The sequence below is a fragment of the Bicyclus anynana genome, chromosome 15 (assembly GCF_947172395.1).
Source record: "Bicyclus anynana chromosome 15, ilBicAnyn1.1, whole genome shotgun sequence".
NCBI classification, from domain to species: Eukaryota; Metazoa; Arthropoda; class Insecta; order Lepidoptera; family Nymphalidae; genus Bicyclus; species Bicyclus anynana.
Genome location: NC_069097.1, coordinates 3,601,128 through 3,617,297, shown reverse-complemented (window position 1 = coordinate 3,617,297; position 16,170 = coordinate 3,601,128). Strand labels below are relative to the sequence as shown.

The 16,170-nt window shown below is 37.2% G+C and overlaps 1 protein-coding gene across 3 annotated transcripts in view; it reads left to right on the top strand.

Annotated features, from left to right (window-relative positions):
* Window positions 1-16,170, top strand: part of LOC112051648 (gametogenetin) — a 94,907-nt gene that overhangs the window by 38,609 nt on the left and 40,128 nt on the right. For all 3 annotated transcript variants that reach the window (XM_052885815.1, XM_024090374.2, XM_024090373.2), the window contains exons 5-6: window positions 5,137-5,280; window positions 7,463-7,619. In XM_052885815.1, coding sequence (XP_052741775.1) covers window positions 5,137-5,280; window positions 7,463-7,619 — 301 coding nt within the window. The remainder of the gene's footprint in view (window positions 1-5,136; window positions 5,281-7,462; window positions 7,620-16,170) is intronic.

Genomic DNA, 16,170 nt, shown 5'->3' with positions numbered 1-16,170 from the left:
GACATATTTGATGAAAATCGGTTGAGCCTTTTAAAAGTTGTGGGGGTTAAAAGTGGGGAAAAACAACCGAATGTCTGCAAATACACTCGAGTGGGGTCTCAAATGAAAGAATATCGACGACTTGATCGAGCGTGTAATTAATAATTTCATAACATTCGGGGGTTTCAAAATTTCCAATTTTATGTTATTTATTAAAATAAACTGCCAATAAGTTATTTCAAGTCCATGTGAGCTATAGCTTTTAAAAGATTTTAACAACATTCACAATTAGATTTAAAACATGTAGCTATGCCATTATTTGGTACATTTGTCAAACTAACTAATATAACCTATTATTACTAACTAACTGACTATTAATTTTATAAAAAAAAAAATTACTAGTATAAAAGATTTGTCAAAAAATTATTATCACAGCCAATAATCTAGTTCTCAATCCCCATGGCAGGGCACTCTTTTATATGATTTTATTAAAAACCCATTCGTCGAACTTTATTAAATTTTATCATAGTGGTCTACCAGTGCAAATATTTTTAACCGACTTCCAAAAAGGAGGAGGTTCTACGTTCGGCTGTATGTATGTTTTTTTTTTTTTTTTTTTTTTTTTTTTTTTTTATGTATGTCCAGCGATAATTCCGTCAATTATGGACCGATTTTGAAAATTCTTTTTTTGTTTTGTAGGGTTTACTTCCAGGGTGGTCCCATTTTTTTCATGTCAGGATCTGATGATGGCATCCTGAAGAAATGGAGGGGAACTTTCGAAAGTTGTAGAGACGGCTAGTACGTTTGTTAGTGTTTCCATAAGGTATTTTAAACCACTACAACTTTATGAAGGTTTGGAGTTGGTCTGATGATGGAGCCGAAACACAGACGATGGAACTCGTCAAGGATTTACAGTAGTCACCTTTTGTTTGGGCTTGATTAATTTGTATTGATGAGTACTTTCCACCTATATATGGGTTGTGACTGTATTAAGGGTCTGGTGATGAAGACGAGGGACAGTGAAGAGAACTCCTCGACGGTTCACAGTAGCTACCTTGTGTTTGGACTTGATAAATTTGTATTGATGAGAACTTTCCACCTAGATGGATTGCGACTGTATTAAGGGTCTGGTGATGAAGACGAAGCACAGTGAAGAGAACTCCTCGACGGCTCACAGTAGCTACCTTGTGTTTGGACTTGATAATTTTGTATTGATAAGAACTTTCCACTTAGATAGGTTGTGACTGTACACACGCAGTGGGTATGCTAACACTAAAAATAAAAAAATAAAAATTTTAATAAAAAAAATTCAACCGACTTCCAACTCAAAAAATAACTTTAACTAAAAAGCAAAAAATAACATCCTACCTATGTGCTACCTTCTGATCAGTTTGAAGGCGGTGCCAAGCCAGTGTCGTGTTTTAATTAAAGCTGTTTCTGGAATAACCACAGAAATTTTGTAGTTTAAACGTATTTAATTAAAACATCACTGGCTTGGCACCGCCTTCAAACTGATCAAAAGGTAGCACATAGGTAGGATGTTATTTTTTGCTTTTTAGTTAAAGTTATTTTTTGAGTTGGAAGTCGGTTGAATTTTTTTTATTAAAATTTTTATGCTTTGTTAGAATATACGACAATATTAGTTGGAATATTTTCTAAAAGGAAATATCTCTGCTTTTCAATATTTTTAATAAAATATGATTTTATTAAACCAGAATATGCCAAAGGAAATACCAATCACAGGAATGATATTAACATGTTGCATCTATCTAACTCTAATACCCCAGTATGGCCGGCAGGCTAATTTGAAATTGAGATGCTATGTAACAAATGTCATCCCGTGCCAACTGACAACTCTTCGTGTATATCATACAGTAGATGACATTTATCAGTGGATTTGATGTTTTTTAATAGGTTGTTAATAAAGACCAAATTAGTGTTAGTAATAGTGAATAGGCCAGCAGGCCCTATTTATAGAAGGGATTTGGTTTAGAGCTCAAACCCATCATGCTTTTCCAATGCGACCTAGCGTAACATGTCTGACTATGTAACGATCATCATCATCATCATCATTATCAACCCTCGGCTCACTGCTGAGCTCGAGTCTTCTCTCAGAATGAGAGGGGTTAGGCCAATAGTCCACCATGCTCAATGCGGATTGGCAGAATTCACACACTCAGAGAATTAAGAAATTCTCTGGTATGCAGGTTTCCTCACGATGTTTTCCTTCACCGTTTGAGACACGTGATATTTAATTTCTTAAAATGCACACAACTGAAAAGTTGGAGGTGCATGCCGCGTACCGGATTCGAACCCACACCCTTCGGAATCGGAGGCAGAGGTCATATCCACTGTTCTATCACGACTCTCTTATTAACATGTTGCATCTATCTAACTCTAATACTAAGGTATGGCTGGCAGGCTATTTTAACACTAAACTATTTTACCGATGTTCATGAAAATAAAATGGAACCAATCTGAAAGTATACATTTTCAAAGAAAAAAGAATTATTAAAATTGGTTTATAAATGACGAATTTATGAGGTTATATAACAAACATTAAAAAGAAGAAAACGTACGCGTCGAATTGAGAACCTCCTCCCTTTTTTGGAATCGGTTAAAAATCAGGACATCTATCACTAGGTATGTACGATTGATTCAATGACACACCAAGTTACAATACATTTTCATTTTCTTAGTAAACAGGCGAATTTTGGTTACTTTGTGCAGTATTGTTGACCGTAACATTGATTTATTGGTGTGACCTTATTTTGGTGGTCTATTGTATTGGAGCTATGAGCGTGCAAAAGTCAAGGCTTTAAAAGTAATTAGGTAAACAGGTGTCATGGTAAACAGGTGTCATAGTAAATTAGGTGAAGACAGGTGTCGTACATGATGTCATTAACCTACATACACCTGCTATAAGGGGAGTATTATTAAGTTTAGTTTTAGGTTTTCAAGGTTTTCCGAATACGACAGAGTGGTGTTTATGTTTCGACTACTTGTTACTTGAGTTATAGTCGTGTCTTGCCCAGGTGATTGAGGCATTAGACACTACAATAGTGCTTTGGCATTGTTTTTTCTTTCTTTCTTTTTCAATTACAATTGTATAAGTGGTTAAGAAACTCAAACTACCGTATACAAATCATAATCGAAATTAAATATCACGTGTTTCAAACGGTGAAGGAAAACATCGTGAGAAAACCTGCATACCAGTGAATTTTCTTAATTCTCTGCGTGTGTGAAGTCTACCAATCCGCATTGTGCGCGTGGTGGACTATTGGCCAAACCCCTCTTATTCTGAGAGACGACTTGAGCTCATCAGTGAGCCGAATATGGGTTGATAATGACGATACAAATTTTGTCAACGTGAAATGGTGGCAAGTATATTAACTGCATTTGCGCGTTGGGCAGACAGGAATCTTAAGCGCAAAAATTGAGCCGGCGTGTCTGTCGCCAGCCTAGGCAATTAGCCGCGCTGAAATGATTTGGAAACAAATTTCGCACTGCGACTCCACGGCCTAAAGGTTTCCACGGCAATAGGGATAATTACTCGGTCAGAGAGGTGTAATGTGATATTAGTGCTAATGCAAAACATAACCCTGTAACCCTCGCTATAATTTTGTCGACAATATAAGCGAATTCGGAGCGCAGTGCCTCTTGTGTTTCTTTGCCCAAAGCACCCGAAGTAGGTATTCGATTTATTTTAGATTTTGCGTACCGGTATGAAGTCGTGTAGACACGACATTCTTACACGTTAGCCCGCTTCCGTCTTAGATTGCATCATCACTTACCATCATTTAAATAAAATCCTGGTAATTCAATCTCATGGTGGAAATTATTCTCAATAGTGCTAAAAGGTCAGAGTGAATAATAAACTACAGAAATCAATTCCTTTGAAGTTCCTTTATTCTCTCTTGATAAGTAAGCTCGAGTCAGGTTTCTTGGAAAATTACTTCCAAGCATAACTTTCAACGAAGCGCAGTGAGAGACTTATAGTTTGTGGAGTAGGTATTATGTACCTTATGTAACTGCCTCGTAAGTCCAGTGGTAAGCCTGTGTGGATTAGGATAACGAGGTTCGAGCCCTAGACGAGAAATATTGACAAAAATTTGTTTAATGGTGTGGGAGTTGTCCCATATCTTTCGTACCAACGCAATGAAAAAGATAGCGATATTTCCGGTTGCGCCGCCATTGTTTGAATTTTGTCTATTTCTCGCCACGAGATTATCTCGTTGGTCGCATGTTAGCGCACTGGCTATGCAATACGGAGCTCTTAGACTCATAACCTATAGACCTAACAATTTTTTACTCCAAACGTAAGCCACTTCTGTGTCTATGTGAGCGTAAGAGCTAAGCTAATTACCATCACACATACACACAAGCATACTTATCATAGCGTAACGATGCGTTAAAGGCTCTCATTTCGGGGCACACAAAACGGCTTACGAATCCTGCGACTACACACTATCTATCTATACCAATATAATAAAGCTGAAGAGTTTGTTTGTTTGATTGAACGCGCTAATCTTAGGAACTACTGTTCCGATTTGAAAAAATCTTTCAGTGTTAGATAGCCCATTTATCGAGGAAGGCTATAGGCTATATATTATCCCTGGATTCTTACGGAAACGGGAACCACGCGGGTGAAACCGCGCGGCGTCAGCTAGTGTGTTATAAATTTATGACGGAGCTTTTTTTCAGTTTATATTATCAGCCAGGAGTTAAGAAGTTAGTGGTGTCACCCCCGTCCCTCGAAGACACGTTAAGCCGTCATCCCAGATACTGTCATTTACATCTGATAGACACTATTAAAAATCACCTTATGCCAATCCGTATTGGAGCAGTTTCGTCTAAGCTCCATAAACCCTCTCCTATACGAAGGGAGGCTATTAAAATAAGCTGATAATGATGATGATGTACCTTTACATATCTATACGAATGTTATAAAGAGGATAGATTTTATTGTTTGTATGTTTTGAGTAGGCTCTGGAACTACTGACCCGATTTGAAAAATTCTTTCACTGTTCGAAAGCTACTCTATCCCCGAGTGCTATAGGCTATATTTTATCCCCGTATCCCTACGGGTACGGGAACCACGCGAGTTTTACCGCGCGGAGTCTACTAGTGATTAATATATTCGTATTTGTACTACAGAGGCCGTATGAACTGCGTTGTGGAGAGACGCAATGAGGAGCCCATGGAGAGGCGGTTCCCCTTCAACATCCTCGGAGCTTTCGCCCCTCGCAGTGCTCAGGCTGAGCGCATCGCTATCATCTGCCATGGTGGTGATGGCGAAAGGTAAGCATAAGCACAGCAATTAGTAAATACCATAGACAAATTACTTATGGACCTGTCTCGCTAGATGTTACTTTTCTGTCAACAATTATGATCAACGATCTAATGCGATTATAAAAACTGGCTCTACAGTATCGATGTTTTATAGTTGTAATCTTGTTCGTCGGTTGAAGATCTCCGTAAAAATACCTTTTTGTGTAGTTAAACTTAATCTAAGCTCATTATTTTCACACGCTGACAGACAATTTGGTCGTGAACATGGGTGCGATATTAGTGATTAGTCCGATGTAGATACCTACTTGAACATGTACTAAGCGGTGATATTTCCCATTACTTGTACTCAAAGCAAATATTTCGAATGCTTATCGACTGTTTTAAATGTGCTTGTAATCTAAACCCACTTGGAATGTATTTATTTGAATTTGATTAGGTGCCGTCCAGGCAAATGCGTTTTACTATAGGCTGTATCGCTTATCAAATCTAGCAGCAGAAAAGAATAATCAAAAAAGTTATAAAATAAAAAAAAAACATATATTTTTAGTTTGCGCTTGACTGTAATTACGGCTGATTAGCAATAGTGGTTGGGGCGTTTGCCTAGACTTACGTGGCAGCAATATGAACGCCGCAAAGTGGTTTTATACCTTTTAGATGATTACTTTAGAAAATTCCTTGAAAAACGTTTGTGCGTTGATTAAATAACAACCGCATTTTTCGTATTCCGTAAGCTATTGTTAACAAAAATCACAACGTCAAGTGGATATTATAAACAGAACTTAAAACCATTAACCTTGTTCGAGTGCGGGGTTTTTTTTTTACAAGTTGACTAACTAAATCAATCTCACTTGATGGTAAGTGATGATGCAATCTAAGATGGAAGCGGGCTAACTTAACTAGTTAGGAGGAGGATGAAAATCTACAACCGTTTCGGTTTCTACACGACATCGTACCGACATTAAATCGCTTGGCGTTACTTCTTTGCCGTTAGCGTGGTAACTAGCCAAGGTCAGAGCCTCTCTCCAGCTAAAAAAGCCACCAAGGTTGGAGGGCTTAGATTGATAATCTTTGACTCTTTAACGATCTCTGTGATCTGCGTACCCGGGGGTAACACTACCTTCCAAACTTCGGGCTGAGAACTTTACTTACCAGGAATAAATAAAAGCTCAGTATTTTGTAGGACTCGAACACAAGACCTCGTGATATGAAGTCACATGGGCTAATGAGGAAGCCATCTCAAACCAAATACATATGAATCTGTCCTCGTACCCAACAAAATTCGCCAGCAAAATTGTCTGTAATTTTTTTTGAGGGGGACGAGGTAAACTGTAAACTGCACAATACACAAACGGCATTTATAAGGAGATCTTTACACGACGATAACGGATACAACAATGAAGCATCGATTTTATAGCAACAGTTTTTATAAACGCGTTAGATCGTTGATTCTTGATCTTTGACAGAGAGAGTAACTTCTAGCGAGTCGGGTCTTTACATAATTCGTCCGAGGACAGGACAGATAAGTCATAAAGTACGAATTGATGTCACGTTCTATTAATGACGGTATTGTAAGAGAATTTAATTAATTTGAATTATTCAATCCGTAATCCCTAAACATTATCATGTACCTAGTCGATGATCTCATTTAGCGCTAATTACAATATTGAATGTGGTGACCTAATTACTGAGATTTGTATATAATTATAGATACGACATTTCGACAATTACCTACTGATAATTGTCAAGATGTAATTCTAACTAATGTAATAATAATTCAAATTAAGTATGCGCTTGAGTAGATTTTTATCTTTGAGTTATTAACGAATTTCTCGAAAATTTAGATTTCGGCTTTCCTTCATATAAAATTTTTATATGGTCTCTCAATTTTTTGATCAAGTTTTCACGAGAAATTTTTTAATGTATCGTAAATGCCACGTAGGTACTTACGCTATCAAATACTAGTACATGTAAGTGCAATCGAATCTGCAAACAAGTAAATCTCAAGATATATGATAGGTAATTTAAAGTATTTCCCGCTGTCCTTTTATGCAGTGATCATCAAGAGATAGAATTTTTCAAGAGAAAGGTTTATAAGTTTTATTAAATATGTCACCGTGAAATTGTAAATACCGTTAGTTTATAATCTATGTATGTGTGTATTTATTTGTTGACCTATGTATATTTGTTGCAGAGCTGGCCCAATGTTCCCTGACCCCCAGTCGCAAGTGTTCGCCTTCCCCCTGTCAGGGCCAGTGCGCCTGCCCATCAGACCAGCGCCGGCTCAAGAGCGTCCCGAGCCCAGGGGACCCTTCGGCATGCCGCAGAGAAACTCACCCTTCCCGCTGCCGGTAAGTTTTTGATGATTACTCCTTATGAATCGATTTTTCATATATAGCCCCCCGCAATGAAAAAAATATGGGCAGTAAAATTCGATGAACGAATGACAGCAATACGTTTTTGTGCGCAACCTATTCTGCGCACCTTTCACCGTACGCATGTGCACGCTGTTGGCGGGCGCGCACGCCGCGGCCTGCTACTCCTCGATTGCGCACCTTTCACTTTTCAGGCGTGGTATTGAGACGCACATAGTGTATGCTGCGAGGCAACATACACGTATTTAGACAGTCGATCTGATATAGTACTTTATGTGCGTCGGAGCTGACACACACTTTTTTAAACTACTTGTTTTTTTTATTCTTTACAAGTTAGCCCTTGACTATACCTGAAGTGATGATGCAATCTAAGATGGAAGCCGGCTAACTTATTAGGAGGAGGATGAAAATCCACACCCCTTTCGGTTTCTACATGACATCCTACCGGAACGTTAAATCGGTTGTCGGCACGTCTTTGTCGTTAGATATTATGCCGATCCTGGCGCTTTTACTTGCGCTGCCGTAATGTTGCGTTATAGGTCCACACATACTGTCCTTTGACTTACACTTGCGCCGACAAAATTGGGACTGTGGGCAGGACGAGCGTCATGAAATCCGGCAGCGCAAGAAACGTGGCCACATGAAGTCTGTGCTTACTTCCCATGTCACTTGTATAGTGTCTGGCAGGTGGGTTATAGTTGACGGCGACGACGGGTCGGTCGCTTAGTCAGAAGGGGGTCCAAGGAACACGCCATGAACAAGTACCTGCGACATTTCGACCTATTACCTTAAGGCTGGAGAAATAGTGAGAAGTGGTGGGTTATCCCCCCTCCCGAGTAGGTGAACGCCAGGCACTATACATATACATTTTGTCTTTCAAACACCGTGGTCTTAAGATGATTGCATCCAACGGTTTCCCGCAATATTTTGATGTCGTCCGTCTACCTAGTGGGCGGGCTGCGACATCATCCCAGAATACCTTGGAGTTCCTCAACTATCAGATACTATCGGACTATATACGAACTATCGGATTTATTGTATATTATAAACGTATTTAAAATTTGATTTCTATTTTCTTGAGAGGCATTTTTATACTTACATTTTATATTTTAGTAAATATTTGTATTATTTATCATTATTATCGTCGAAGTAGGAGCCTCGACGTACCGCTATCTTGGGATCTAGATCACAATATTATTCGATTAAAAAATAATTCTTGATTAAACATAAATTATTAACAAATTAACTAACTAAAGCAATCTAGAGCCACTTAAAATAATAAAGTTCACTTATTAAATATGTGTAAAGCAGACAACGAACATTTTATAAGCTCCCTGGTGTAATTCAAAAAGAAGTCGTAACTCTTGTTGAATATTTAACTTCGTTAATTTCTGCAAAGTTTAACTAGACCGTGCGCGGTTTTATTCCAATTCAAGTCAACAAAGCCACCGTAACCTACTCGTACCATATAGAAAGAGAAGCTGCATAGCCAGATACACCTCTTTTTATAAAACTCAGAAAGTTTTTTTTTATTCTTTACAAGTAAGCCCTTGATTACAATCTGTCTGATGCAATCTAAGATGGAAGTGGGCTAACTTGTCAGGAGGAGGATGTTGATGTTATCGGCTACTACACGGCATCGTACCGGAACGCTAAATTGCTTGGCCGTACGTCTTTGCCGGCAGGGTGGTAACTAGCCACGGCCGAAGCCACCCACTAGCCAGACCTGGACCAATTAAGAAAACCACAGTCGGCCCTGCCGGGGATCGAACCTCCGTCTTGTAAATCCACCGCGCATACCACTGCGCCACTAAGGCCGTCAAGAGTACACAGACACACACAGACACTGAAAAACATCCATGCTCATTACACAACTACTCTTGTGTAAAAACATACGTTTATTACTTGAGAAATTGAAGACATGGATCCTTGAAACATGCCAAACTTCGTTATAGTCTACCGTACTTGATAAAATCAATCTCAGGAGCAAACATTCAGCTTTTACAAAATAAGGTCTGGCTCTCCAGGCTCATTTTACAAAGCCACATTCTAAACCTACCTATACGCGTGTATGTAGATGGTTTACCTCGAAAGCGTAAGCCACAAAATAAAATAAAGCGAAGTATAAAACACGGTTGCACTCTTTGTCCGTGACTGAAATACGTACAAAGCCTTTATGTTGTGTCCTTTATTACCGTTGTGTGCATCGGAAGATGTGCAACAAGAACAGGATCAGAGAGAGAGGAGAGTTTTTTGCTATACGTCCACACAATACAATAAGCTTGTACAAATCTCTTATTCGCTGGTTTCCCTTTCGTTTCTTTCATCATAAAGGTGTAGTCTTATTTAAAAAAAAAAAACTATTTTCCATATATTTTATAATATGACCAATGTTCCCATTCTCCTCTAACTAGTCGGGAAAGACTGTGCTAGAAGTGGGTACGACAATAGGCCAACGGGGTGAGGATTGAACCAGCACCCTTCGAGCTGAATAGAATATATCTTCTACTAAATTATTGTTATGTAAAGGTCCTTTATCCTGCATAGTTGGCTACTTGGCTAGTCTCAAATAAGTTAGACAGATACGATGTTGCCAGAGTTCGATCAATGACAGGAGAATGGAGTACATTAAAGTAAAAACATTCCTTCCTTACCATTATTGCAATATTGTAGTGCTATTAATAAATATTAATAATTTTCATTATTAGCCCATTTTAACGGCACATTATAGGCCTCCTTCCCTATAGGAGAGGTGATATGTAGCTTACAGTGTATTTCATAGACTTTTAGGGGACACCCCCAGGCGATCATTCAGCCGCTGAATGACGAATTTAACCTAAGTATTTGTTTGAGAATTTAACACCCAGCGGGTGAATGATCTCCTAGGGGTGCCCCCACAACGTCTATGAATTCCACTGTTAAACTTAGACTCTTAGTCCGCGCAATATTATAAAATAGAACGTATTGAACAGAAACTTTAGCAGTCTAAAAGCTTATAGTCAATATGTCGATTCAAGGGTTCGGATTATACCTTACCTTGGCCTATTTTGTCGTATGATCGTAACTAGTGCAAGCGTAGGCTATTTATTGTACAAGGGGACTTAGCAAACACCTTGTTCGATTAAATAGTGCAAGTTTCATTTAAAATCAACATTTTGCTCATTCAGCTTTCAGTGTTCGAAGATGTTCAATGCGTTACTTTGAAGAATTTCAATTTTATAATATTTACTGTTGTTTAAAAAATGTTTGTCAATGAAAATGCTTAAAACTTGTATAAAAAATATTTTTCTTATTTCTGCGAAATAGGAGTACAAAAATATTTCAATTATAAAAAATAAACTGTTCCTGGTTATAAAAAATCTTCGAGAAACAAGCTAATGGAAGCTGCTATATACTCGTAACTTGTCACACTTTTCATCTGACTTATATTATAAAGGCGAAAGTTTTTGTGTATGTGTGTTTGTAACTCTTTCACGCCGCAACTATACACACCCAATGAGACTGACATCTATCTATATCTATACTTATAATAAAACTGGTCGAATTCTTTACATTTATTCGCAATTTGAGATTTTACTTATACCATTTGTAACACCAAACGTTACCGTGGCATAACGGACGCCAGCGCCATCTAGAATCTATACTTATTACTTACCTATAATACGAATACTGTACATTGTCTGTACATTGAAGATATTTTGAAAATTTTTCAATTTGTAAAAAAAAATCTTCGAACATAGTTACGAGCATCCGGTAGTAGTTAAGAAAGTTAGGGAATATCAGTGAGTAAAATTTACATAAGAGTATTTTACTCTAGTCTAATACTTGTATGCATAAAGGCTGTGCCGGTAAAGCTCTGTTATATTTCACTTATGTTTCCCTTTATTATGCAAGTTTCTCAGTAAATATAACATTATGCTCTGACGTAGTATGCGAGAAACATTTTCTGTAATAATTCTCTAGTAATGTAGAAATGTAGCGCTAGTCGGAACTTTATGTAGTCGGTACACAAAATGGATTCTGATCTAATTTGTTCATTACCCAGATAAGCCCGAAACAATTTTTAATTGAAATCTTTACAAAAAGCTGTTTAAGTAATTTAGTTCGAAAACTCTTAAAATAGATGAAAAAAATTATTAACACGTTCGCTGCGGTACAAGGTCAATTGACCTCGTACGTCTAGCGACTCAAGGGTCACGAGGTCGATGGACCTCGTGCCGCACTACTAAGTTTTAGTAAGAGGTCAAAAAACCTCGTATCGCACCAGAGGAAAGTACAGAAAAATCAGTGCCGCAGCGAACGTGTTAAAAAGAATATTGTCTGTAATATTAAAAAGAATAGGCTAATTTGGGGTATCAACATGGTCAATACTGCATATTAAAGTGTTTTTCAGATAGCATGGGTATGGTGACAGTTGCCTTATGATGTTCATAATACATACTATTATCGTGAATTGCGGCAAACTTTCAAGAGCGAAACGAACTGTCACCGTACCCATGCTATCAGAAAAACATTATAAAAACCATTACTATAATAAAGTATAGTCTTCTTATTTCGTTTCACCACAAAACAAATCTATAATTTATGTGGGTAACTTGATATTTTTTTGTTATTTTGTCCGTCCTATATAAAGGACAGTGGGCTTATCTGGGTGAACTTCGTTAATTTTTATTTCGATTTGAAGTTTCTGTTTTGTATGATTATCTATAGACACTTCATATATATAGCACCCAAATATTGGAACTCATCCTTGTGCATCACACAAATAATTTTCATTTATGGGAATCGACAATCGAACTCACGACCTTGGATGCTTTAAGCAGGACCCACTGCGACAATCAGTCGTTGATAACAAATTGGTAGAAAGTCCGAGACTTTTTGATTATATATAATTCAAAAATAGCAACATTTTTTTATTAGAATATCGTACTATTTGATAATTAATCTATTACTTGATGATTGTCCGTGATCTCTGAACTGAGTACAAGTTTTTTGCGGGATGACTGAATTATTAATAACTGCATATCAATCCTAGACCTTGGCCATGTTTTTTGCAACCGGTTTACATAACTGGTTTATATCGTCTTATTTACTTATTTATTATTATTATTTCAACTTCGGAACCCGTATCTCTTTGTTGAAACTTTTGTCTTTCTCTAACTTCAATGAGCGTAAAGTTTTTTGAAGGATAGTCTCGTTCTAACTGGGACGTTAGCGAAAACTTGTTAGAAGTAGTCCATGAGATGTCATTCAGAGCTTTATTAAATAAGTTTGCACTGCGATCTCACCTGTTGGCTTATTCAATAACTGTGGTCTATTAGCCACCGAACACAATAATAACTGGTAACTAGCCACGGCCTAAGCCTCCCACTTGCCAAACTTCCCAGCCGGGGATCGAACCCAGGACCTTCGTCTTGTAATCCATCATACCACTGCGCCACGGAGGTCAGCAAAATATATACGGTTAATAATGATGAAGCGTTTATCTGTTTTAATTGAGATTTCAAATAATTTATAAGTACTTAACAAGATTTGGTATCTGCACGCGCGTTGTTATTCTAAGCAACTAGAAAATGTGTAATTATATTTAATTGGAATTCCAACTGAACCATTGTTCTTTACGAAGGTGAACTATAGTAAATGAAATACGAACTGTGCTTTAAATGAATACTATAATCATCTTCAATTTGCAAAACATTATTTACAATTGAGACTCATATTATTTTAAACTTATTTATTACAATTTAATCTTAGGCATCTCAGGACGACTTCATCAATACCCCGACCCAAAAAAAATTTAATTGTTAATTAATCATGATTTTTTTTAGCCAACCCATAATTGCAATACGCTGACATATTTACTTTTACCTTTTACCTAAACTTATTATAAAATAAAAGGAAATATAAAATTATAATAACAGACTTAGGCGTCGTAGAATTCATCCGAATCGATGTTCATTGGTAAAGTGGTCAGAAGGCTCTGGTGTTTCGATTTTTTGTCTGTCTGTCTGTCCGTGTTTTTTTGTTATTCGGGCATCACGCTGAAACTACTGTATGAATTCAAATGAAACTTGGCACGGTTTAAGACCATAATACAGAAAAGGTTACATGATACTATTTATTGCGAAAATAAAATGAGGTGTGAAATAGGAGTTGAAAGTTTGTATGGAAAGTCCTTCATTTTTAGAGTTACAGTTTTAAAAATTTGTTTATAAATCTTAAAAAAATACGAAATATAATGTAATTTAAATATTTTTTTAAATTCAGGCTCTAAAGTGGTGAAATAGGGCTTGAAAGTTTACATTGATTTCCACGCGGACCAAGTCGTGGGCGTCCGCTAGTATAAATGATAAAATAACATAAAATAAATTACGCGATTAGTAATCTGTTAGGTACACAAAAGTATCATGACTGAGACGTATAAAAAATATAAATATAAAGATTTTGATTGCCTTATTGTTAGGTTTATCCAACGTCAGCCTTAACCTCGATTCCATAGATATTCGTCAGTTATTATTCTCATAAACTTGTACATTATAACCATTAATATTATACCTAATGTCGGTAAATGTTTAACGGATTTCTCTTATGAAAGATTTACCAACACTAGCTTCGACCTTGCACCTTCTTGCATCGCTACTAAGTTATAGCCAGGTTTATTTACTTACTTCAAAACAAAGTTTATTAAAACACTAATGGGTATACATCTTACTTATATCTTGAGAAAGTAGATTTGTTTCTTGCAAAATTACAGTTTTCTAGTAATAAAATCTGCTTATAAACGGACATGGCGTAGTAGGGTTCCTTGTTGACTACGGAACCCTATTAAAACTTACATAGAGTATACATTTATCTATACATGTAGTAATCTATACATATAAATAAAATTGACATGTATGTTTGTAATTTTACATTAATAGCTATTCACTAAATAAAAAAGTTATAAGTTTGACGTGTCTGTCTGTCTGTGGTACCATAGCTCCCGAACGCATTAAGCGATTTCAATTTAGTTTTTTTTGTATTAAAGTTGACTTATACGAGAGTGTTCTAAGACATGTTTGATGAAAATCGGATGAGCTGTTTAAAAGTTGTGAGGGGTGAAATTGGGGAAGAAAAGCCGAATGTCTGCAAATATACTCGAGTGGGGTCTAAAATGAAAGCGCACTGACTTGATCGAAAATGTAATTAATAAATTCATGACATTCGGGTTTTTTTCACAATTTTCAATTTTATGTTATTAATACGAGAGAACGGGGAGTGTTGATCGATCGTCAAGGAATTCTTTAACCCTACATCCTTTAGTCACAAGTTCAGGACTCTGCTCGGAGTTCATCTCTCTACCACGCGATGGACCCGGCACCCGCACGGTGAATCCATGGAATGCTAAGATATTCGTCTCTTCCTACAGAATTGGGATTGAAACCGGGGAGCACAGTTAGTTAAAAACGCCTTATCCACTGTAGCTACATACGAGTGCACGAACTCGACGAATGTGTTCGATGTTCAAAAGAAAAGAATAAAAAAACTGGGTGATTGGCCAAAACCGGATCGATATTGCATAAGCCCATGTGCATTCGGGCTGCGAAACCTGTAAAAGTGCAATGACCCAACGGTGTCGACTTCTGTATAAACTTTTTGACTGTTCCATATTTAAATACCAGAATCTCACGGTTTCACTCTCGCAGTTCGCATTCCTGTGGAAGTACGAGGATATAACATAGACTATGTTACTCCCTGATAATGTAGATTTTTGATGTGAAACATCTATAGTCGCACGTAAAACCAATTTCTGGCGTTATATGATGATACCTATATATACAGTCTATATACAGTAGTGTGTACGGTGTGGCGACGCGTCGCCATGCGCAATCGACTAATGGCATTAAGACATCTCTCTCGCTACACTGAGCTCGGGTACCTATAGTGTATACTCCGTAGTGTATACAGAGTTGTTTACTAGAGTACACATAACCTGTGTTTTATTTGACAACAAATTATTTTTCTGATAATAAAATGTCTGACCGTGATAATTTAGAGTGTTTCACATCTGCCAGGCAGGAATTATTAAAAATTACCACGAAGAGTTTTAGATTTTTGCCTTGCCAAAAACTGATAACTATTTGATGAAAACATGAGAATTTTAGAACTGCATCGTTTGCGAAATATTAAATGAAATTACAAAATTGTTATCGCCTGCGAAATTCGACGGTACAATTTACAAGTTTCGTATTGTTATTATTCGTGGTTCAGTTAAATTTACACCTTTTTAAGAGCATTGTCCTAGATGTGTTTCACTATATCGAACTAGTAGACGCCCGCGACTTCATCCTCCTTTAGACCTCGTTAATCCGGCCCTTCCGAATTTCATCTTTATACGTCAAGCGATTTCGTGATGGCGACCTTTCGCTTGGATTGAAACAATCTCTGTAACAAGAGCACGTATGTATTCCTTGGCAGCATCGCAGTGTACCTATATATGGATACATTTGGATTCACTAACGGTATCCAATAAGTTTCCAGTACTTGT